The 24,764-nt window shown below is 41.7% G+C and overlaps 1 protein-coding gene and 1 long non-coding RNA gene across 25 annotated transcripts in view; one reads left to right on the top strand and one right to left on the bottom strand.

Annotated features, from left to right (window-relative positions):
* The first annotated feature begins 2,282 nt into the window (after positions 1 to 2,282).
* Positions 2,283 to 24,764, top strand: part of cacna1c (calcium channel, voltage-dependent, L type, alpha 1C subunit) — a 176,534-nt gene continuing 154,052 nt past the window's right edge. For 11 of the 22 annotated variants that reach the window (XM_008400697.2, XM_017302772.1, XM_017302770.1 and 8 more), the window contains exon 1: positions 2,284 to 3,343. In XM_008400697.2, the coding sequence (XP_008398919.1) occupies positions 3,286 to 3,343 (58 nt within the window). In that variant the 5' untranslated portion in view covers positions 2,284 to 3,285. Of the gene's footprint in view, positions 3,344 to 24,764 lie in introns of all 22 variants that reach the window. The other 11 variants (XM_017302765.1, XM_017302761.1, XM_017302766.1 and 8 more) reach the window with 2 other exon arrangements.
* The window catches only part of LOC103459269 (uncharacterized), a 175,310-nt gene continuing 155,209 nt past the window's right edge, over positions 4,664 to 24,764 (bottom strand). For 2 of the 3 annotated variants that reach the window (XR_532710.2, XR_001776203.1), the window contains one exon: positions 4,664 to 5,363. This is a non-coding gene — a long non-coding RNA (uncharacterized LOC103459269). Of the gene's footprint in view, positions 5,364 to 13,234; positions 13,363 to 24,764 lie in introns of all 3 variants that reach the window. The other variant, XR_532712.2, reaches the window with a different exon arrangement.

Below are 24,764 nucleotides of genomic sequence, written 5' to 3'. Positions count from 1 at the left end.
CCTCTCCCCCGCCCCCTCCCTCCTCTCCGTCTACAGCTTAAGCAGGCGGTAATTTACATTTCGGGGAGTGTTTCCACTCGTTCATCAGTGCCAGCACAAAATCACTTCCCTCACACAGAATATTTATATACCATTCAGGGCGGAAATCACTACAGATTGTTCTGAGCAGACAAACGGATCGTCAGATTGTCGTCAATAGAATCGTTTCCGAGTCGACTCCCCGCCGCTGCCGTGTCTAGACTGACACATGCAGACAAAAAGCTTTACAGTATTAGAGAATAGTGGGTGGCGACTTTGCACTATGGCACTGAACAAATGAATACAGGGCCGGGCTGAGTCATCTCCTGATTCACCTCCTGATTATAGCCTGCAGCGGATTGACATGAGGCCTGCACACTGTGAACTTTGCATTCAGAGTCAGAGACAATTATGGGACGGCTGCTGGTGCCGCGATTAGAATCCGGGAACGCAGTTCAGTTCAGCTCAGTTCAGTTCAGTTCAGTTCAGTTCAGTTCAGTTCAGTTCAGTTCAGTTCAGTTCAGTTGTTCTGTATGCGTTCAAGTAGATGCATTTCGTCCCTCCGGCATGACATAACGAGCTCGGTAACCACGTAGAGATTTCTCTCCCTTTCAGTAAAAAGTGTTAATCTTGTGAAGGCCTTCAGATAGCAGCTTAGTTTGAGAAGCTCGACACGTTGTTTGTGAGAGCAGCTTCATCCGGAGGAGAGAGAGAGAGAGAGAGAGAGAGAGAGAGAGAGAGAGAGAGAGAAAGCCGCTGTGAGCGACAGAGCCGAGCCTTGCCGAGCGCTACTTCGCCAAGAGGCGATACTGTTGACTCCGTTTGACGTTTCACTCCCAGATGAGCCCCGTTTCGTTGTTTTGTTGTACGAAACGGCGTCCGATGTCTCCAGACGGCAACTTAACTTGGTGCGGAAAGAGAGGGAAAAAGCCGCAATCAAATCCCAGTGATCTTTCTGTTGTCATTTGGCAGGATAAGAGATTTCACGTTGAGTCTGCGTGCCAGTCTGGATGCACTGCGTTACAGAAACGTCCATATGCCTTGAATCTAAACTTTACAACCCCACACTTTAATGTGCTTTGCAATTTTATGTGGTAATAGGACAGAAAGTATGAATATGAAATGGGGGGGGGGGAAGGGATTTATGATCTTCTAAACTTTTTACACATAAAAATCTGCAAAGTGAGGCCGGGTTAGGTTTGAGGGAGAGCATGTTAACTGATTTTTTTTTTTTTTGTGTCTTGGGAGAGATTCTTCACTGGATTTAAGTGTGGAATTTTATTGGACAATAAGAACATTCTGGGTCCCTGCTGAAAAACAAATCATTCCCACAGCATGATGCTGCCACCACCCTGCCTGGGTGTTTAGGGTTGTTTGTTGAACAGGATTTAACAAAAATGCTTTCATCTTATCCTCTCTTCCATAAAGGTATAATGTTTTTTTTAGAGTGCACAACTAACAGCTTTTCCCACCTGAGTTCTGATCTTATGGTAGCTCCTCCAGAGTTACCATGGGCCCCTTGGCTGCTTCTCTGATTAGTGCTCTCTTTGCCTCACCTGGCAGTTTGATTGGTAGATGAGCAACTGCGCAATACATACAGACACACAGGTGTCTAAAGGCATACATTTTTTCATTCCTCTGTCCTTAGTGTAGATCTGTCACATAAAATCCAAATAAAACACACTGCAGTGTTTAGTTTGGAGTTTGTTGTGACTAAACGTGAAAAGATTAAAAGGCACACCTTTTTAAAGGTGTTGTACATTTAAGACCATATTTGTACTGCTCTCAAAACAGAAAAATAAGAGACAGAGAGAGAGAGAGAGAGAAAAAATCAACAATGCGAGCAGCAAACAGATCAGAGGTTTAGTCATGAAAGAGTCGAAAAAGCAGATATGTGTAAACACAACCTTGGCCAAAGAAAAGAATGGAGCTGAAAGGCTCCAGATGTGAAGAGACCACAGACCAATGAGATGTGCAGGTCTCTAGTCTCGGTTTGTTCCTGGGCAAATTGGAGTCTGTTGGTGAGCTTGAGCTCCGTATGGATCATTATCCCCCCCTTCAGTTCCTTCTTTGCACACTCTTTCTCGCTGCGTTTCTTGATGCTCTCAGGTTTTAGCACTTTCCATTTTTATTTTTTGTCGGGAAAACTCTGTACTAATTCGTTTTTTTTTCTTCACATCATCATCATCATCATCTGGAACCAGCATATACAGCTTCTCTCCCTTCTCTCTCTCTCTTTTGGCACACACTCAGCCAGGCGCACACACACACACACACATCTGGAAACAGTCAAAGCGTCTACATGCACTGGGAGGGGGGGCTACCTCTCTCTCTCTCTCTCTCTTTGTATCACTGCAGAGCTGAGCTGCAGGGGCAGCAGAGCCAGAGAGAAGAGAGAGCTCCAACTCCCGACCAGTAAGACAGACAGACAAGGCAAGCAGGCAGACACACAGCCGGACCATCATGGACTGGATGAGCGCAGAGAAACCAGTATCCGGATGAGACAGGACGCCGTGGCTTCTGTTAAAAGGGGGGGACTCTGCTGTATTTCTGCGTGGAATAACCGACAACCCTTTGGGAGATTTAACCCCGTGATACCCGTGATGGAATACCCTCACTCTTCTCATTCCCTAATTTTACTCCTCTTCTCCTCCTCCTCTTCCTTCTTCTCCTCCATCACCTCCACCTCCTCTTCTCCTCCATCCTCTCACATTTTGACACGCTGCTGAAGATGCGCACGAATGCGTCTTTTGCGCACTTGCATTGCGACCGCCACTGAAAAGCGCCTGTGATTTTTGTTTAGGATTTTTATTTTTATATATATATTTTTTTCATATCCGTTGTTCCAAGAAGACAAGAGAAAGGAGGACGATAGTGTTGGATACCTGAGCGAAAGGGAAGGTGTGAATTGAGTCCAACTCGGCGGTGCTGGTTTCGCGTTTCTCGCTTAGAGGGCCCGGATGTACCGAGGGATGCACCGGTGCGTTTTTCCAACCGGTTCCGCCGAAAGCTCCCTCTTTTTTCTCGCCTTCACCTCCATCATGGGAATTAGGTAATATTCACTCCATCCAAAGAGACTCCCATAAACACAAACAACGGGAATACCCCCTCAGAAACTGTCCGTGTCAGACAGTTGGCTCTTCTTCCCCCCTCCCCACCCCCTTCCTCACCCCCTTTTTCTTCTTTGATTTCTTTATTTTTTGGGGGGGCTTGTCATTCCCCCCCCCCCTTTCCATTCACTTATAAGGATAACGCCGGACTACATTTATGGTAAATGAAAGCAAAAACATGTACATCCCGGAGGACACCCTTGAGAACCATCAAGGTATGTGGTGGCTTTTATTTATAACTAACAAATATCCAAGTGTATGCATGAAGGAAGGAGAGAAAAAAAAATCTCATTTCAACAGATGCACCTCTCACTTTCCCCTCTATGTGCAGTTTGTTTATTTCACCTTTCCTACTCCAACCACCCAACTTGTGGTCGCGTAATGGCGCAAGAAAGCTGCAGGTTGGATATGGATGAGGCCATCTTTTTTTTTTTTTTTTTTTTCCCCTTTCCAATTTCTTGGTTCGCTCCTGCACTTGTGGGTTTGACAGGCCTCTTCATCGGAGAACTGTGGCATAACGGGTGGGCAGTGGTCATATTTAGCCAACAGGCTGTTGTAGGCGGGACCATTATTGGTTTGGACACATTCTCAGTGCGGAAAATGACAGGAAAAGCGTGTGTGCGTAAAGTATGTTGACAGATCCCGGCTTCCAAGAATTTTTTTTTTTTTTTTTACGTAGGAACTTAACCAAGAGGATAATAATGTTTCACAATAAGTTTTTGTTTTTTTTGCCTTTAATATCACGGATGACAGGTGGCAGTAGAGGAGGGCCTGCAGGAGTCATTTGTCTGCTGAGATTGTGTTGATGATGAGCTATTTTGAGGGGAATGAGGCAAGAACTGTGCAAAAAATACGAATAAAGTTCTCGGATTTCACTACCTCGATGTGTTAAAATTGCATCGCAATCAAAAAGTCAACGAAAATCCAATGTTGCGATCTGTTTCGGGGTCTGTGTGCGTGGCGCAGTATTACGCGACGCTTCTTCCACCCACGTTGCAGAGAGGGAAAGACAGCGAAGCCCGATGATACCTTCATTTAGGGGCAGATGTCGTTTGCTCTATCGCGGTTATCCCCCTCATGACCACCGTCGAACCCGCCTTCGTTGACATGTAACGAAGGCACTCCGTGCCCCCTTCTTCTTCTTCATCCTCCTCATCTGCCGCCTCCATCACAACCACATACCTCTCTGCCTTGGCGACAGGTTCCATAGCAACAGGGGATACGGAGGAAAGGAGAAGAGGGGTGGCGTTGCTTGTCCATGTTTATGTCTGTGCGGGCTGTGCGTGAGCGTGCGTGCGTGCGTGTCGCAGCGTGGCATAGTTTGCACCGAGAGGCAACTCATCACATGCTGTTGGATGTTACCTGCAGGAAGCAAGAACAGCTGTCATGTTCATGCGCATCTTGAACAGAGAGGCAGCTCTCTGTGTGATCAGACTGAATTATTCCGCTTTGACTTGCGCCAGTGGTCCGCAGAAGTATTCACACCCTTGAACTTGTTGATAAAAAAGAAAGAAAAAAAAGAAAGTAGTGCGTGATTGTGGGGCAACAGTTTAATAATTACTCCGCTTGTGTTTATTTGAATTTCTCTATAAAAAGAGCTGATCTGTACAAGATCAGCTCTTTTTATAGAGAGCTGATCTATAAAATCAGCTCTCTATACCACACTTAAAAGTGTGGTGTTAAGCACACCACACTTAAAAGTGTGGTGTGCATTTATATTCAGCACTCGCAATTTATAAAACCACCATTACTGGCTCCACTATCTTTGGATGTCTAGAGATGCACATTTTCACCCGTTTGATAATGAAAAAAGACAGCACAAGCTTAGTTAGAGTAGCTGCAGATGGAACAGCAATTGGAAAGTTTTGCCACAGATTCTCAATAGGTCTGAACTTTGGTCTAAATCACAGAAGTCAAACTCCGGTCTTCAAGACCCAATGTCCTGCAATGTAGAAGTGTCTCTCTTCGACACACCTGAATAAAACGAATGGGTTATTGACTCTGTAGAACTCGACTGCGCAGTAAGGAGGTAATTCAGGCATGTTAGACCTGGGATAGATCTAAAAGTCTCAGGATTTTGGCCCTCTAGGACTAGAGTTTGAAGCCCGAAGTCTCAGATTTTTTTTTCTCTTCCTGGAAGTTGACGGTTGCAGCATCGACCGGGTTTTCTTCCAGGATTCGTTTCGTATTCAGCTCCATGCAGCGTCCCTTCAACTCTGGTCAGCTTCTCTATCCCTGTTGTAGAAAAGCAGGGGTATGTCACCCCCCATCACGTTTCAGATTGTAATGCAGCAAAAATATAAACAATTGAAGGTGTTGAATAACTTTGCAAGTCACTCTATACTATAACTTCGTACCAGATTGGTGGTGGAGACAGACGGGCAGGCTGACTTGGTGAACAAGTGGTTTCCATAGCCCAACATAAGATTATCAGTACTTTCACTTTATTTCAGCCTTTTGTCTTCATGTGATGTTTGTTGCTGATGACGTATTTTAGATAATGTTTTAAAAATCACTGCCAAATGTATTCTAAGGTCAATACAAAGGAAGGGAAGAGATGCATTAATGGCTTCTTCTTCAAATCACTACAAACTTTAAACCAATCCCAATCACTTCCAGAATCATAATCGTATAAAAATTTGACCATAATATAGAGCTGGCCAGATGATGATTTATTTATTTTTTTAAACAAGTTGGTGTGAAGCTGCGGGTCAGGTTGGTGGTTTCAGCACCACGGACAGTTCAGTCTTCATTGGTCCATTGACAGCCGCATGACAGCAACAATCTATCACACAGCTCTACAGTTGCTACTTTTTAAATTAAGCTTTTCTTCACTTGCTGAATTAACATCCACATTGCAAACTTACTTGTGTGAAATAGATGAGCCACGTTTGCTTCCAGTATTTTAAATTTATTGGTCTTGAGTTACTTTTTTTTATTTGGTCGGGGGGGTGGGAGGGAAAGGCAGATGGATATCATGTCAAAGACCCTCAGTGAGTTTTAATTAAGATGAAAGATGGCTTCATGCCTGTGTAGCAGAATTATCTCAAACTTTTGCAAGAATATTTTTTTTGACTTTGTAACCTTGGCGTTTCATAATAGGGTTCTTCCAAGCCTGGAGATGATATGCTATATCTGACCCCTTGACCTTTTTATCTGAAGATGAAGTTAGAAGTCATTTTATTCCTGGACAAAAAAAAAAAGACAGCACAGAAAGATACAGAGGATGAAGCTTGGGTGCCCAACTATTCCTCCATCATCCATCTGCTCGTTGCTAACATCTGTTCTGCATTTCAAACAGATAATAATACTCAGTTGCGCTGAATGCTCAACTGCACTACATCTGAACAGTCTCATATCTGCAGGACTTTTATGAGTCAAGAGTTCATGAAGCATGCATGAGCAGGAAAATAAAAAATGTTCAAGAAAGACATGGGAAGATTTGTTATCACTCTCTCTACATGATGTGGTTTCAGGATGAATACACTCACCTGTGGAATAGCATGTTAGCATGTGCCTGAGAATTTCCTCGTTTTTTTCTCCCCCCAGCAGAAGCGCAATCAGTGAGTAATTTTCTCTGTGGGCACTGTGCCACAGGCATGATGAAACCTCCGTTAGGGATGGTAATTGATTTCTGATGGCTACCTGGGGGCTGGACACCTGCCAGTTCGGCTCACTCAAATACCCCGGCTGGATATCCTCGACGATTCTTGTTGGAGACGACAGATATGTCTAGATATTACCGTTTCTTTTTTGTGCCCTTTTCAAACTGCGGCGTCACTTTTTTTTAAGTGTCAAACCTTCGTCTTACAGTAGTTTTAATGTCTGTTTTTAGGCACGTGTGAGTCAAAGCAAGGTTATAGTGGCTGTAGTGAAGGATGTAATTAGTGATTAAAGGCCAATCAGTATTAGCAAAGTTTACTCCAGCACCTCATGGCATGGGAAGGCGGTAACTTGAGGATGTGACTCAACAACAGCTGCTTGTAACGTAAAAACACCAGCTCCGAAGCTCCGCAAAGAAAAACGGGGAGAAGGCGGGGGGACTGAAGTCGTCATGAAACCACAAAAAAGTTACAGCAAAAGACATGATTGAACTGGAGGAAAGATGAAAAAAACCCCAACAATAACACGTAAAACTAGCAAAGAAAGGGATTGAGGGAATGGATGACAGAAAGGTGAGGGCAGAAGAAGAAACAAAGACGGGATAGACAGAAGGAGGAGAAAAAAGGCCAGGGGGATTATCTTGGACTGTTTCTTGCTTAAGCCTCTGGTCGGGTATTGGAAATCTATCCAGAGGCTGTCCTCTACTGTTAGCGCCATCGGGCCCCAATCTTCAGTTGTGGAGGGACAGTTTGCCAGCAGCAGCAGCAGCAGCCCCTCTGTGTGTGTGTTTGCACACGTAAAAGAAGTGCAATTGGCCGCTTGCCCACATGCATTGTGTCTGCCTGACTGCCTCCGTCTGCAAATGTTCATGTGTGTGTTTAGACATATGTCCGTCCCTCTTAAGGACACACACATTTTCCTATTGATCTGCCTGAAGCCACTAGTGGAAATAATGACTCCAGACCTGTAGCTTCTTTAAATCCCCCACTTCTCTCTCTCTCTCTTTTTCTTTCTCTCTCTTCCCTTCTCTCTCTCTCTCTCTCTCTTTTTCTTTCTCTCTCTTCCCTTCTCTCTCTCTCTCTCTCTCTTTTTCTTTCTCTCTCTTCCCCTCTCTCTCTCTCTCTCGCTAAGTCAGTTCAGATTCTTTAAATGTGTTTTAGTCAAGATTTATTTTAGCTTTATGTAACCCCTAAATCTGTTATATAACCTCCTAATGTCTACCGATCCTTTAAGGGAAAAATATTAAAAGATGATGTCCTGAAAGATGATTATTTTGTTTCTTCATGCGCCCCATCTGTAAAAGCTCACCGTTCTTGACGCCCTTGGTGTCAATTTGACCTCTTGTACATTTCCAGACTTTTTCCAAGTTACAACTTGTTGCACTGCTAAATCCAGTAAGATTAGATAATCTCTTATCTCCATCTGTTGGTTTTCCCAATTTTCTTTCCTTATGTATTTATTGGCAGTTAGTCAAGAACCAGCATGATTTTTCCTTTCTCCTACTTTTACACAAGTCAGTCAGTCATGTTCAGATTCCTGGACAAACAAATGAGGACGACATTTACTCGATTCGGTGTCAACCGGTGAACAAAGCATTGTAGGTCAAATCTTTTCCCACACACGGTTTTTTTTTTTTTTTTTTTTTGCAGCCCTCTACTAGTTCCTGGGATAATACTGGTTGGATATTTGAGCACTCTTCTGAGAAGAAATCTAAAGGCAAAGAGGTTGTCCTAGTTGCACGCCGTCCTCTGATATATAATGCGACTTTTTCCATGTCAAGCAAAAAGAAGCCACCAGCTGTTCCCGACGTTTTTAGGCACGCGTTTCGACAAAGTTACTGTGGAAGCTGAACGATGAAGAGAGACAGGAGTAGAGAGATTTCTGTATTATTCATGCCCACAATGCATTTCCCCACTTCTACCATCTAGCATGCCCTCTTTTGCATCTGCCTCTCCCCGCAGATAATTTGCTTTGTTTTCTGCCCTTCTACTCTATCCATCAGCACAACCATTTAGTGTTAGTTTCTGCATTTCCTTTCTTCCATGAATTAATTAGTCCATCTTCATGCTTTTACTGTAATGGTCTTTAGCGTTTTCAGTGGAACCAACCACCAAAAACCAAGATACAAAACATTGCATCTCGTCTCGGGGGAGGATTCGGATGGCAAGATCAACACGTAAGACATCGTAAGACACAAAGTGGAAAAACCACGAGATCATGCACTTACATTGCTTGCTGTTTGACTGTAAGCATTAGCAGGAGAACCATGTTTTGCCCAATGCCCATCGATTAGGGCAGCTGAAAAACTGCGGGGAGAGGGTGTGGCAGCCGTTTCTTCTCTGAAGGCATGGCTGGTTTGTGATGAGTCCAGTTCGTCGGTTGTTTGGGAAAGTTGCCCTGCTTACCGTTTGTCCTGGTTGCACACCTTCCTCAGATACATAATGAGTGTGCAACTTGGGTCGGTGGGATCCACGGCAAGGTCAGTTGTTGCAGTCCGTGGGTTCCCAGAGATTGTTCATATGTGAATGGTGTTAGTGTCGCTTAACTTCGTGGCATGGCCTGTATTATGGGGCCACTGCATGCAGGGGCGCATTCTGAGACTGGGTTACAGTAGGTGACGGGTTGCAGACACAGCAATGGCAGGGGTGTGAACAGGTTGTCTGGTGTTACTGCTCAGCATTTGGGCTACTCTCCAGTCTCTTACATAAAAGTAAGACTTTTGGGATTCTGTGTGGCCCATTACATCTGCCATGAAACTAACTCCTTCAGGGACTAAGAGACTTGTAGCCAATGGAGCCATGAGGTCTGCGCTTTACCAGAAGATCCTAAAGGAGAACGTTCAGCCATCGGTTTGTAGCCTTAAGCTCAAGCTCACTTGGGTTGGACAATGGTCCACAGGACTCTGGATAACCCAACTCTGAATGGAAGCTCAAAATGAATATTTTGGACTAGTCTAGACTAATTTGAACAGAATGCTGTGGCGTGATCTTGAAAACCCCTCCAATGTGGCTGAATCAAAACAATTCTTCAAGGAAGAGTGGGTTAGAAGTCACACATCGACAGGTATTTGAAGAGCTTGATTTAGGGATCAGTTACAGTTGTGCCATGTGTAAACATTTTTGACACATTGGCAAAAGATGTGAATGAAAAAGGACGCACGCACTGTGAGAACTGACTTTAAGAGCTCACATGCTGACATAGCAAGAATAATTGCTGCCAGTTTTCTTTATTTAGAAGGGGAGAAAAAGTCTGGAGATTTATAAAAAGGCTCAGATTTGACTTCGGCTCATCTTCCACTGCTCCCTGAGGTGTTGGATGCATTTGTCTTTGCGTAACAGGAGGGAGGGCGGGTTGCACAAAAAGTTTGGCACTTTGACATCAGTTATGCAACGATAAATCTCAGCAAACAGAGTCGATGCAATCGCATTGGAGGAACAGAGGGGGTGATGTCCAGCAACGATGATGGAGGTGTTTTGAAAGCGAGCGCCATAAACTTGCACTCTTAGGCTGACACTCATCTGTTTGGTGTTGATCAAAGATCAGCATGGCTCGATTTGTCAAAATGTGTTGTCCATTCATCAAACAGACATACTCTATTTTTTAAAGAAGCCCTCTTAACCGATATTAGTTTTGTGTCTCATTTGTGGATCTGATTACAGGTTTACTCTACTTAACGACAAATGAAACATGCAAAACAACTACTTTTGAAACTTACTGCTACATTTAAAGCTATATCGTACATGCAAAACAAACATTTAACCAATTTTCAGCTTTTGATGTGCAAGCTTGACATAGACTAATTTTTTAGACATCTGTGTTTTAATCAAGGTCAAAAGGGAGTAAGTAACTAGAAACAGATGGAAAGTTGGTTAAATTACGCTGCAAGCTTATTCGTCTGACTAAGAAAGGTAGAAGTCCATCAATGCTCACTACGTTTTTTCCATGTCAATTACAAACCAAGCAAATTAAGACTAATTTTCAACAGTTACAAAGACTCATGTAGCTTAGATTTTTATAGGATTTGTGTTCTAGGGTTTTTTTTTGTACAGTCATGACCAAAAGTTCTGAGAATGATTCAAATGTTAATATTTACAAAGTCTACTGCTTCAGTTTTTATAATGGCACTTTGCATATACTCCAGAATGTTATAAAGAGTGATCGAAAAATTTACTTTATCCCCCAAAACACATTTCAACTTCATTGCAGCCCTGCCTTAAAAGGACCAGCTAACATCGTTTCAGTGATTGCTCCATTAACACAGATGAGGACAGGGCTGGAGATCAATCTGTCATGATTAAGTAAGAATGACACCACTGGACACTTTAAAAAGAGACTGGTGCTTGGCATCATTGTTTCTCTTCTGTGAACCATGGTTATCTCTCTAAAGAAACACGTGCAGTCATCATTGCACTGCACAAAAATGGCCTAACAGGGAAGAGTATCGCAGCTAGAAAGATTGCACCTCAGTCAACAATCTATCGCATCATCAAGAACTTCAAGGAGAGAGGTTCCATTGTTGCCAAAAAGGCTCCAGGGCGCMCAAGAAAGACCAGCAAGCGCCAGGACCATCTCTTAAAAGTGTTTCAGCTGCGGGATCGGGCTACCAGCAGTGCAGAGCTTGCTCAGGAATGGCAGCAGGCAGGTGTGAGTGCATCTGCATGCACTGTGACTCTTAGAGYAAGGCCTGGTCTCAAGGAGGGCAGCAAAGAAGCCACTTCTCTCCAGGAAAAACATCAGGRACAGACTGATATTCTGCAAAAGGTACAGGGAGTGGACTGSTGAGGACTGGGGTAAAGTCATWTTCTCTGATGAATCCCCTTTCCGATTGTTTGGGACATCTGGAAAACAACTTGTTCGGAGAAGACGAGGTGAGCGCTACCACCAGTCTTGTCTCATGCCAACTGTAAAGGATCCGGAAACCATTCATGTGTGGGGTTGCTTCTTAGCCAAGGGAGTCGGCTCTCTCACAGTCTTACCTAAAAACACAGCCATGAATAAAGAATGGTACCAGAATGTCCTCCGAGAGCAACTTCTCCCAACCGTCCAAGAGCAGTTTGGTGATGAACAATGTCTTTTCCAGGAAGATGGAGCACCTTGCCATAAAGCAAAGGTGATAACTAACTGGCTCAGGGAACAAAACATAGAGATTTTGGGTCCATGGCCTGGAAACTCCCCAGATCTTAATCCCATTGAAAACTTGTGGTCAATCATCAAGAGACGGGTGGACAAACAAAAACCTAGGAATTCTGACAAAATGTAAGCATTGATTGTGCAAGAATGGACTGCTATCAGTCAGGATTTGGTCCAGAAGTTGATTGAGAGCATGCCAGGGAGAATTGCAGAGGTCCTGAAGAAGAGGGGTCAACACTGCAAATATTGACTTGCTGCATTAACTCATTCTAACTGTCAATAAAAGCTTTTGTTACTCATATGATTGCAATTGTATTTCTGTATGTGATGAAAACATCTGTCATACACACATGAAAACCAGAGGTCAGCAGATCATGTGAAAATATGATATTTGTGTCATTCTCAAAACTTTTGGCCATGACTGTACAATGCTGGTGTTATGACACACAATGCACAACTGTGTGACAAACTGTCTGCGTCCACATGTTAAGTTATTCCAGTTAATACATAAAAAAAATAATAATTTAGAGGGCTGAAAAGTAAAGAACGAATAAAATTCTAAATAAAAAGTGTTTGTCTTATGAAAATATTTTTTGTTAAGTCCCTTGAGGCAGCATGTATTGTTTGTGAATATGTGCCATATAAATGAACTCAACTGAACATCTGACCCAGCAGTTTGATTAACTTCTTCTACTGAGATTGAAATATTTTTAAAATAAACTTCTAGAAAAAGAAATTTTTGCTAATGTTCTGCTTCACTTGAAAATTTGAAAACAAATCTCAGGTCAGTTCTTCACATAAGATTTACAGGTTATTCATGGATTGAATATGGTTTACACCAGTCTAACGCAAAGTTAAGAAAACAGCGATATATTGTGTTATCTTAAACCTGCAAAGCAAGTTCACTGAAGTCATGAAGAAACAGAAGCTCCAGCATGTGAAGCCAAGATTCTGTCAACACTCCACTTCGAAGATTTAGTCAAATTTCCCAGCGACTTGTCAACTATCCGTGTGTTAAGCCCAGAACGAACTAAACTAAGCCTGAGTGAAGCTGCAGCTTTGGAGCAGCCTGGCTCTCTGTTCCAGTTGTTCAGGCTCCTGAGGGGTGAAGGTCTGCAGTGGGACAGTGAATTCCCTGCCCTCATTAGCAGCTCTAATCCAACACATCTATATACACACCAGGACCAGAAGTGGCCCATGCATATTCTTCTACTGAGAACATTTTCACCGCTCCTCCTTAACATAGCGTCCAGGCTTAATTTATAGTTTTTTTATGAGGCTCATTTCAGACAGTTAAAGTAAAAAAAAAAAAGAAAGAAAAAAAGAAGAGAATGAGAGAGTAAATGAACAGAGGAGGGAGGAACGTTCGTCACCCCAAAGCTCTCTGAAGGGATGCTTCCAGCTTTTTCATGACTTTGCAGATGCAATATGCTTCTCTGTTCATTAGGAAATTGGCATTCCTGCATCCAGCTGGACCTGGCTCTTGACTAGGCTCCTGAAACTGAAAAAAAGAATAAAAAAAATAATGTGAACAACTGCCTTTGTGATTAACCCTCCAGCTAGAACTAAAAGTTTTGGTCAAGAGAAGATTAAATTTATGGTTCAACAGTTCAGCGCTCCACATGTTAACTTTTATCTTGAATGTTTATCACAACGAATGTTTTAAATCCAATTTTCTCTGTTGCCTCAAGTGCTGAGGCAACAGAAGCTTGTCAGGTGACACAGTAAAATTCTGTCTTATATTTAAAAGGAACAACATACCTTATTAAACATGTAAACAAGTGAAATGTTAATGTATCAGAGCTCGCCAAAAAGCTAGTTTTCACAAGCATCCAAACAAGAAAGAGCAAAAACAGCAAGCAAAGATAGAAAGATAGGAGGAAAGAACGACAGGTGGAAAAAAAGGACAAAGGATAAAATCTAATGCTAATGGCTAATTTATCAATCAATGAAATCTATTTATATAGCTCATTTCAGTAGCGAGGCACTTCAAAGTGCTTTACATAATAAAAACAGAACATTACAAAGTTAGTGGTTCATTGCTTCTTAGCCTGAGGTCCAGTAGCCTGCAGACTTTAAGAAAAATGTTCAGTTAGAACTTTCACTGTCAAGTCTGATCAAATAAGTTGATGGTTTTCGTAAAAATCTCTGCAGCATTTGTGGGACGTAGCGCTGTTACATCGCTCCTGTAGAAAAGGTTTTTCGTTCCTCAAAGATTTCTTGATTTTGCTCCTTGTGACGTTTAAATCTTTCAGATCATCAAACCAAATTTAACATCAAAGGAAACCTGAGTTAATATACAAGATGGAGTTATCAAATGGTGTAATCTAGAAGGGGAAAAACATACAAATCAACTTGGACTTAAGAGAAGAAAATGTTATTCCCCCTTGTTAAATTATGAAATAGCTGTGAGAAGCTATATTTCAGGTTCAATTTTCCTACCCAACCCCAGGCATGATCACTGCCTGACATGTAGGATCAAGTAATACCTTAAAAGAAAACTGTACTGCACCGTGAAGTCAGGTGAATATCCCAAAAAGCAACGCAATATGCACAGATCTAGTGAAATAAGAAATAGGAAACAAAGGCATTTAACATCTTTGTTGAAAAGGATAAGAAGCCTTTTCTACCACTTTGGTGTTCAATCAAACCACAAAGCCATTATTCACAAATGGAGAAAAACAAAAACCGGTGGTAAACCTTCCAAGCAGTGGCCAGCCAAGATGACTCCTATAGCTGTAACGACTCATACAGGAGTTCACAAAACAGCCACAACAACATCTAAGGCACTTCACCAGCGTTGATGATTCAGCAATAAGAAACAGAATAACATCTGCCTGCTTTTCCTGGACATAAAGCCGAGACTGTGGCAGAGTTTTAATCTGTTGTTTTGCGATGAACAGTAGGAACGTAACTTTCCTTCCACTGAAGTCTGTTGGTAAATCTTGTCATGTACTTTCGGTGATGTTTAAAAAAAATAAAAAAATAAAAATCTGCCATGAAGTGATTTCCACAAACTCCAATTTTCTTTGGCATTGTGGCTGGGATGTTGTCACTAACAAGTTCTCTTCTCTGTGACTCAGAGAATGCGCACAGACAAACGTCATTCGTCGCAGTCGACAACAAAACGCGCGTCTTTTCCAGCAACCACTGCACGGTGCATAGAGCGATAAAACCAGCTGACCAAAACATGCTAGTCTTTGAAATATGAAGAAAGCAAAGCTCTGCTTGGGTTGGTGAGGGCATGGGCTCAGCTGGGGTCGCTAGGTGAGTCGCAGTGCCCACTGAAAGTGACCTAATAATCAGGAGGTTTTAGTAATGGGCCATTTTCCAGACACCAAAACATTGAGTTACCAAAAAGTGGCTGAGTGTGTCTTTTGTTCTTCATTTATTTATTTATTTTTTTAGCACTTGGACTGTTTCTAGAGGCAGTATAAGTACAAAAATGTGCAAAAGGACCATTTTGCATCATAGCTCCCCTTTAAATGTTCACTTTCTCCTTGTGGGAGACATCACATACACCTCCTTTAGCAACACGTGACATAAAGCTTGCTTTTTGCCTCATTTTTTTATTTATTTTTTCTTGACGCACTTGTCTCTCAGGAAGCAGAGGTTTGAAGCACAAAAAGTACGCTCAGCCATGCTTTCAGCGGGTTCGGAGTTCCGGCGGTCTCGTTAGTCAGGCCTCTGGTGGGCTTGTCATGGATGAATAGCTGCACTACAGAGGAACGAGGTCTACACGCATTACCGCTGAAACTCACGTATCATCACACACGCAGTGCGCTGCGAGCGTCCCCCTGCTGGGTGACAGCACCTAGGAAAGACAGATTAAACGAAGAGAGAGATGATGCGACTCTCTGTTCATTTGTCACTGTGTGTGCTGTTGTGTCTAGGTTTATGTGTAGATTTGCTCATTCTGGGGGCATTTTTTGGGGTGTGTGCGTGTGTGTGTCTTGGGCCAGAACCTGTCAGATCACCTCTTACAGCCAAAGAGTCATGGGCTACAAAAGCCTGTTGCATAGCTTAGGGCACGGGGCACTGTCTGCTGCTTTTTCTACTATGCAGCTACACAGACAGACTGAAAAGGTTAAGTAACACTTCAGCATGAGAGAGCAAAGGGCAGTTGCTCCAAGGATGCCACCTTGTTTTGAATAACAGCTAAAATGACCTCTTGGAAAGGCTGAATTGTATCGAGCAGCTCAGTTTTTTTTTTTTTTTTAGAGAGAAAAACAAGTAAAGATGCTGTCACACTATTCTTGTTTCATATTGGTGTCATCGAAATCCACTTTTTTTTTTTTCATTATCTAAGTCTAGATGTGAAATTCCCATCATGAATGTGAAGAATGATTGTTGCTTATAATAATAATAATAATAATAATAATAATAATAATAATAATAATAATAATAAAAGAAATATGTTTTTCCTACTGGATATTTTCTGCCATGACAGCAGCAAAAGAGAAAAAAAACAAAAAAACAAAACAAAAACAGACTTGGTAAATGTATAAAAACTGCATTTAAACTACTGCCCTAGAAAAAAACAGAAGAAAAAAAAAGTTAAATTCAGCGTATTAGTGCCATTCATTGTCATGCATTCGCTCTGTCATGTCGTCCTGATCCCTTTCGGTCTTTAAATGTGGCAGGAGCAGCACAAAGAAGCGTCTTTTAGTATGATTACATTTTGAAGCTCAGCTTAAAACCTGACTACAATCAAGTAACTCAGTCTTTTCTTTGTAAGTATCACTAACTTTGAACATTTTTTTGTGCAAATACAGAGTTTAAGCCAGAATAGACAGCAGGTCTAAATTGCATCTGTCGCACTTTAAGCAGCTTTAATCCGTTATGAATTTAAAGAGAAAGAAGCTTCAAACCATCAGTCACTCTGAGAAGTGTGCTACTTATTTTGAAAATGGTTCATGAATTAGGTAGAACTTTTGCCAAAAAAAACAAAACAAAACAAAGTAGTCAGTGGATCATTAGAGTGAAATTATTGTGCTATACTTTTCAACTTCCAATGTACAAATCTTCATTCATCTTCTTTCTCCAAATCCTGTCTTTGAAATAAATATTCTAGTTTTAATACAGTTTTATGTTTCTCTGTTGCCTTCATCTTCCCTATTTTTCACAAAAAGACAAGAGTAAGATTTGGTATGAAATGACCCAACTATGTAGGCCGTCAGAATGTCCTTGACTGTCCATGTGCTCAAAGAGAGAAGGCTGTTATGTGTTTGTGTCCCCTGCCATCCCGTCTATCTAGGCCAGTCTTGATGTGTGTGCTCCATGGACCACTTCCCTGCAGACTATACTGTATGCGTGTGTGTGAGTGAGAGAGAGGGTATGTCTGTACAGAGCGGTCCACTTCCCAAAAGACCAGAGTCACTTTTACACTCGAGTTATAATGGCTAAAGCAGGCTAGTTACAGGACTTCTTTAACAATGTGTAGGTGTGTGTGTATGTGTGTGTGTGTGTTTCCATTTCCAGACCTGCATCTATAATTAGGTCCAGAAGCAGGAGAATGTTTAAATGTTTAGAGGGTTTATCTGGTGTCTCAGAAATGTGCGAAACATGTGCTGACACCACAGAGATTCTTCCTCGTTGACTTGTGTTTCCAAGGCGATGAATTCTGCCCCTTATGGCGGTCATGGCATCGCCGCTACTGTAAAAAGGGGTCAGTTTTTAAGCAGCAGAGCACATAAAGCATTGACATCGTGTTCTTTTTGGAATTCAGCAGGAACTAAAGCACAACGTAACCAATTTTATTTTATTTTTTTGTTCAAACCCAACCAAACTACATCTGCATTTTTGGATTTCTAAACAAAAGAATGGAAAGAGCATCGGCTTTATACCTGAAGTCGGGACTTTCCCAGTTATAAATGTGATAAAGTTACCAGAAGAGCCCTCTGAAGTGGGAATTCGAACTTAGAAGGCTGAGAGCCATTCTCTACTTCAGAGTTTAGATTCTGTCTGCAAAATACTGAAATGCAGTTTATTTGCACCTGTGACTTTTTCTATGTGATTAAACCAATAACTCACATATGCAAAAAGTATTAATGTCTAGGAAGAATTAGGTTTGAGTAATCTTTCAAATTTACAAACATGTTGCTTCTGACTGGAAGTAATAAACGTTTTGGAGAGGCCCTACCGGAGTCCTGATTCTTTGAGGTCTTACGACTTTAAAAGATGTCCACTTTGTTTCCACTTTTGGCTCAAAGAAATCATCTATAATTTGTGTCTCTACATTTCAAAATGGTGCTGTAGCTTTTCTAGTAATGTGTATGTTTTATTGAAAAAGTATATTTCTGATATTTCTGGGCAAAAAAAATAAAAAATATAGCAAGAAATTAAAGAAGGTTTTTATCATCGCATATAAAAAACTAGCCAAACCGTCACTAAATAAGCAATACACAATCGGAAATCTGGGGGAAAAAGACGAAGTAAACGGTTCTCGCTAAATGCAACCAGCAGTTTCTGCATTGCTTATCATTTTCTGAGCATTTCCAGCAAGTGTAAGGTTCATTGGTCTCCAAGTATTTCAACAGAGAATCACTGGGTTTCAGCGGTTCAAAAATCTGCTTTGATTTGACCAGTCTGTTGGTTATCTGGTTGTTCAATTGATGTTCATCCGGGTTTTTCTTGAATGCTGATTCTTAATTATTGAGTACTGATGTGGCCATATTAGATAGCCATGTTGCATTTGTAGGGGACTCCTGTTGATCTGCACAGCCAGCCACATTGGTGTTAATGGATTTTGCCTGCCAACAAATATAAAAAAAAAAAAAATAATAATAATAATAATAATTCTGGTGCCCAATTCAAATTTTACAGACACACCAAGTAAAAAAAAAATGTCTTCAGTCGAGCCTTTCTCATTTCTAAAGTAAATTGATAACATTGCCTTTCTCCGTTCCATAACACTTTAAAGTGAAGGACTTAAAAGCAAAAATACACCACAGCAAAAATACACCACATCTCAGACATTGGAAGTAAGGCGGTAGCTCATATATAAGTGAGGCTGTCTGTTATTCTCCCCTCCTCTTTTTCTTTTTTCATCCATTCTCCGTTCTTCCTCCACTCCACCTCTTTTTTTCACTACCACTTTTCCACCAACCCTTTTTATTGCATCTGTGATTTGTATTCCAGATCAATATGCCCATGAAGGAAAGAACAAGGAAGAGAGAGAGATGGAGAGAGAGAGAGATGATAAAGAGGTTTTTCGGGGATTGGCTTGGCGCCTGTGGTGATGTCACCAGAGCAGGAGGCGCGACATTGCCTGTCTGTTGTCATGTTAACCGAAAGAGAGCGGGCAATCTCATGAAGAGATGGAAGGGCATAAGGAGGAAAAAGAAGAGCATTCATCGTACTTCGAATGTAGCTTCTTATTTTGTACGTGAAGACGCAGGCTTTCCTTAAAGATCGAAGGAAACCCGAGTCTGCTCACTGTTACTTTTTAATATTCTTAAGTGGACCGCCCTCCTCCTGTCTTTCTGCCGTGTAAAATGCCACGGCCAGCTTTCTGCATACATGCGTCTGGGTCGCAGCGTGATAAAGTTGATGATTAATGACATTACATCAGTGTGGCAGACGGGTAACCATGGAGACACCACATTAAACAAACACGCTGTTCCAACAGGGACAAAGGGAGAGAGAGAAGAAAAGGAGGTGAGGGGAGAGGGGACAGCCGTGGATGACACGAGGAAAGATGGAGAGGAGGAGAGAGAAGGGAGGCAGCAAGATTTCTCATCCTAGCCGATTCAGCAGGGTTGTTTGACGTTTGTTGACTGACAGCGGAGGAGGTCAGAACACAACTGGGACATTTATAGGGTCACCCTAGTTCAATATAATGAAATTAGCACCATTTCAAATATGGATGACCTAACTGATTTTCAGTTACCGGAAATTGTTCATGGTCTGTTGTGTATTGCATAATATAACAGCCTTTGGTTTCTGAAAGCTTCAACCACCAACCCCACATCCTCTCAATCACTCCATCATCCTTTGTTTCTCACTTCTGCATATGAAACTTTTGTGTTCACTCATGATGAAAAGAGAGACGATGTTCAGAACGGAGAAGTCTGAAACTGTGAGATACCCATTCCCCGGAGAAGCGGGGCAGTGGTCACCATCTACCGTTCGATCGGCGTCTTCCAGTTCTCTGGGACCAAGTTATGGGGCATAACCCACACTCTCTGGAGGGAACCCATGGTGTTTCCAAACCAGAAAGTGAAATGTAACCCCCAGCCTGGAGGAAGCAGTCCACCATTTTCTAGTTGAGAACCATGGCCTAATTTGTCTCCATTAGTTCTTACTAGCAAAGAGCTCAGTTATTTTTTGGAGACATTGGGGAAGCTGTTGGACAGAGTGAGATAATATAGTTCAAGACCACAGAATCCACCCCTAAAAAAATTTGTTTTTTGTATTTCCTCAAGCAGAAATTTTGTGGAGTTGGCACCATAATTTCACACTCTGCAAGTTGCAGCTCAGTGATTAGAAAATGCATCTGGGAATTTCTAAGTGAAAATGGGTTTCCGCTGGGAGAGTCTCAGGAGACTGGTGCAACACTCTGTCACGCGACCTGCCAATTAGGCTGAATCATATGCAGCTTGCCACAAATGTTTTTTTTTCTAATGGCAACTTCGGTTATGTAAGAATTGCTAAGCGGAAAGTTTGTTGTTTTTCTTTACATCGACATTTTGTTGGTCGTCTGGTTCTCGTTATTATACCTCAAACTGCTGTTATCAATCAATAAATAAATGAACAAGGATACCACCACTAGATGTACTAGATGCACTGGGGGAAAACAACAACTTTCTGCTGTTGTTGTGATTCATTCCAGTTTTAAATGCCACTGAACTATTGATTCTTTTTATTTATTAGTTTGTTTCCCCCGAAAACACCTGCAGACGCTTTATAATAACAGAAGCGATTCTTACATTTTTCTCGTGTTCCCTGACTGGGTTGTGTAAAGTAAATTGAGCCGGAGTTCCTCTCTCAACACAGATGGGTCCTTACTAGCACAAAGGTTTCTTTCTCTGGTCTAGAAGCTGATCATTTTGTGCATAAAAGAAGCCAAAAGACATTTTGAAGAATGAACTCCGACATATTGTTTACTCGAATGCTCTAACAGCAGAAATACGTGAAGTTAAACTGGATTTTTATGACTGTTCACCAGTTTTGACAGAACTGTTTCAAACATCTGCATGTTAAGCAATAATCTGGTATTAAATATCTTTTAGCCATTGTTTAAATTGGCCACGTTTATTTATGGGTTGAAGAGAAAGAGCTATCTCTTCAACACTGACTGATATTAGTTTTAAGGAGAACATTTTTTATTTTGTAGACTGATTGAAAGATGGTCATTTCCCAACTTTCCCAGTTCCGATATATTTCTTAGACGGAATGATCAGCTAAAAAAAAAAATAAATAATTGCTTTGGATTCTGGGACATGACAAAGAAAAGACCTGCTACAAAACATTCTACATAAGTCTTCATTTCATTGGTTGAATATTTTGTAGTTTTGAAATGTAAGTTTGTTTCTCAGTGTCTGTTAATTTGTTGCTTAGTTGTTGCTTTTGCCACTTGTTCTCTGAACCATCTGCCTGTTGAATTCACAATCTGAAAGATCAGATTTCAGTGAACACACACACACACGCACGCACGCGCACACACACACACACACACACACACACACACACACACACACACACACACACACACGTTATGTCTTTCTGTCTTCACAAGGACTTTGGATTGACTTCCACTCATTTCTCAGTCATTTTTATATCCTAACCCTAGCCCTGAAACCTAACATAAACTCAAGTAAGATCGTAGACACAATCCTTTACCGAAAAACAGTACTTCTCATGGGTCCCGTTAGGAGCAGTGTGTCCTCACAAGGTAGCATTTGTTGGAAAAAACGGGCCTTACAAGGTGAGAAATGCTAAAACGTACACACACAGACAAACACAAATGAATCACAGCACAAACAACATCTGCAGCTTGTGGCCAATCAAGGCTTTGATCTGCGGTCACATCCCGGCCAGTTTGAAGAATGTGACCGTCACCTGCCTTCACTCATGTGCTGTTTGTTCTCCAGAGCCCAAGCTCATGAGGAAAACATGACATGTTCTCTTTAAAGAACAAAGCCACCATTTACTGCACACAATGTTCCAAATTCACAGTTTACCTCTTGGGTCCCCCCCCCCGGTTTGTTCACTCCTGACCCCTTTTATGTGTCAATTTCTTTTGCCTTCATAAGGGACTCGTCATACATTGCTGTCCATCTAAATGTTTAAAACGTTTTCTGAAAGGCTATAAACTGTGATTCTACCTCTAAGCCAGGCATCTGGTGGCTATCAGAGTTAATCGCCCGAGCTTCCTTTGACTGCCTGTGTCACAAAAACACACAGCGTTTATTGGAACGCAAGCACACGCTGCACCGTGTTGGAAAGGGTGTACTGTATGGAGGTAGAAAAAGTGGCAAGAAGGAGACACGCAGGGCAACAGAAGGTTATGATAGAGAGGACAAAAGAGAAGGGGTGGGGGATAAAAACGGAGGAAGAGTGTGGCAGGATGTGTGAAACGGGCAATGACACATTTGGGCTTTTGGGAATGAAGAGACTTGATAATAATACGGCTTTGCTGCTTAAAAAGATGTGAAACAGAGGTGTGAAATGCTCTGACAGCAAAGGTAGACCTCATTTAGTTTGTGTGCTGGAAGAAAGCAAGGGATTCAGAGAGCAAAAGGTCCAATCTCCTAATCCAAATCATGATCACAACAGCATTTTTATATGAGCTGTTCAATCTGCAGCAATACGGTGCCTCGCAAATACTGCTTCAAACTTTAATTTTATCTGATGGGGGGCGGGGGGGAAACTGCAACAACGTATTTAAAAAGGCAGTGTGTATTTGAATTCGACCCATTTACTTTGATATTATTAAATAAAGCCCAACTGAATTCACAAATTATGAAAAACCAGCCAAGAGTCCCTTGATAACGTTGGAAAAGCTGCAGGAGACCAAAGGTCAGGGGGAGAAAGTGTGAACAGAACAACTATCAGTCATGAACTTCACAAATCTTTCCCTTATGTTTTAGTTGGGTGAAGAAAGCCCTTGTTGAACAAAAGTCATGATGTTTAGAGTGAGGAATAATCTAAGGAACACCTTAATAAATATATAGAGGAAAGCACTGTGGTCAGGATCAGACCTAAACTGAATTTGCAAATTGCTTTTTGCTGCAAACTAACAGGTGTGAACGCTCAGAAGTTTGAGAAAACGAATGGGCACAAATGTCAGCCGCTAAATGTGATAAAAGCTGCAAACCTGTGGATCTGTGTAGGTTTGACTCAGGGGAGCTCACTACAAATGGAAACTCCACTGTTGGTGTATCACATAAAATATCAATAAAGTGCACAAAAGTAAGCGGATGTAACATGACAAAATCTGTAAAAGTTCAAGGAGATTACAACTAATATTTTTATAAGCTACTATATTTAACAGGATATTCAGGTGGGTCATTTTAGTGCAATTCAACAATCAGAACTGAATTTCAGATAAATGGTTATAGAGTTAAAGATTCTAAAACCCTAATACATAATCACTCATCCTTCTCCTCACGTTGTTGTAAAAGCAGCCATAAAAACCAAAAGGAAGCGTTGACAGGTTCAGCAGCCTTAGAGCCATACTCTGAGATCACAGGCCGTGTGATTTGGACAAAGACGTTTCATGGTCAGGGTTAGCAGTAATTTGCAGGGCTGAGGCGAGGCAGGACCATCCTTTCACGGAGGACAGGTCAGGGCCTGGAAATGATAAATCCACTTACGAATATATGACAGTGAGAGCCAGGCAGGCGTCTGCTCTCTGTTCTTTTCCACAGACACCAACATTCTCCGGCCTTTTGGGAGTCTGTGAGGCCCAGCTACACCAAATTGTCACTTAAGAGGGGCAGGCACACTGCTGTCCTGGAACTCTATGCCTGGATTTTGAAAGCTTTAAAGGCACTAGTAGCTTTGAGCTGAACTGTCATCATTGATTAATTTACCTGCAGGAGTAAATTAATCATTGGCTTACAGTTAAATAGAAATGCATGGATGTCTTAGCGCACTTTTATTTGATTATCCTACTTTAAGAATGTTTCATGGAAACACTTTATCATGCGGCTACAGTATGACCATCGTCATGTGTTTTTTGCTCACACGGGCAAGCTAACGCTAACTGCACGCGTCTACATTTGTTCAAGTGTGAAAACTGGCTTGCTTTGTCCGAATGCGCAAAAAATAAAAACCGCAAGAGTGACGGCAAGAGCGCTATGGTTCACAGTGCGATTTCTGCAGAGAAACTGCATTGCGAGCTGCAAATTGCAATTAAAGTGACACAAGATCGCATTGATTCTTCCAATTTGCATCAAATGACCTGAGTGAAAGCTTTTGGCGATTAATTACAGCAGGCATCATCTGCTACCCTCAAATGATGTCTGTTTCCGAATAAAGGGAACACTATGTCTTCTGTATCCTTCAAACTTCAACAGCAATGTCATGGACAACTTTTGCTGTTTGCTAATCACTTTATCTAAACAGGAAATGAACAATTAGTCCTCCTGGTAAAATAATTCTAAACTTTAATGTAATAGGTGGTCAAGTTAAGTCGTCTGCTCAGATAGTTATCCTGATAGAATTTTTTTTTTTTGTATATGGGCAATGGAAAGATTTAGAAGGCCACTTTCAGCCAGCTTACTGGCAGTGCACAGCGACAAGTGAGAACGGGGAGGTACTGGATTATTTTACAGTCTGTCCAACAAACTCCACTCCCTCAAGCAATTCCTCTGGCATTTCAATAAAACGACTGTAAAACTTCAAACAAGCATAATAACACTCGGTTTTAAAAATTATCTTTAGTAAACCTTAAGG

Source organism: Poecilia reticulata, linkage group LG23 (genome assembly GCF_000633615.1).
Source record: "Poecilia reticulata strain Guanapo linkage group LG23, Guppy_female_1.0+MT, whole genome shotgun sequence".
NCBI classification, from domain to species: domain Eukaryota; kingdom Metazoa; phylum Chordata; class Actinopteri; order Cyprinodontiformes; family Poeciliidae; genus Poecilia; species Poecilia reticulata.
Note: the sequence above shows the minus strand (reverse complement) of the source record. Positions and strands in the feature narration are given on the sequence as shown.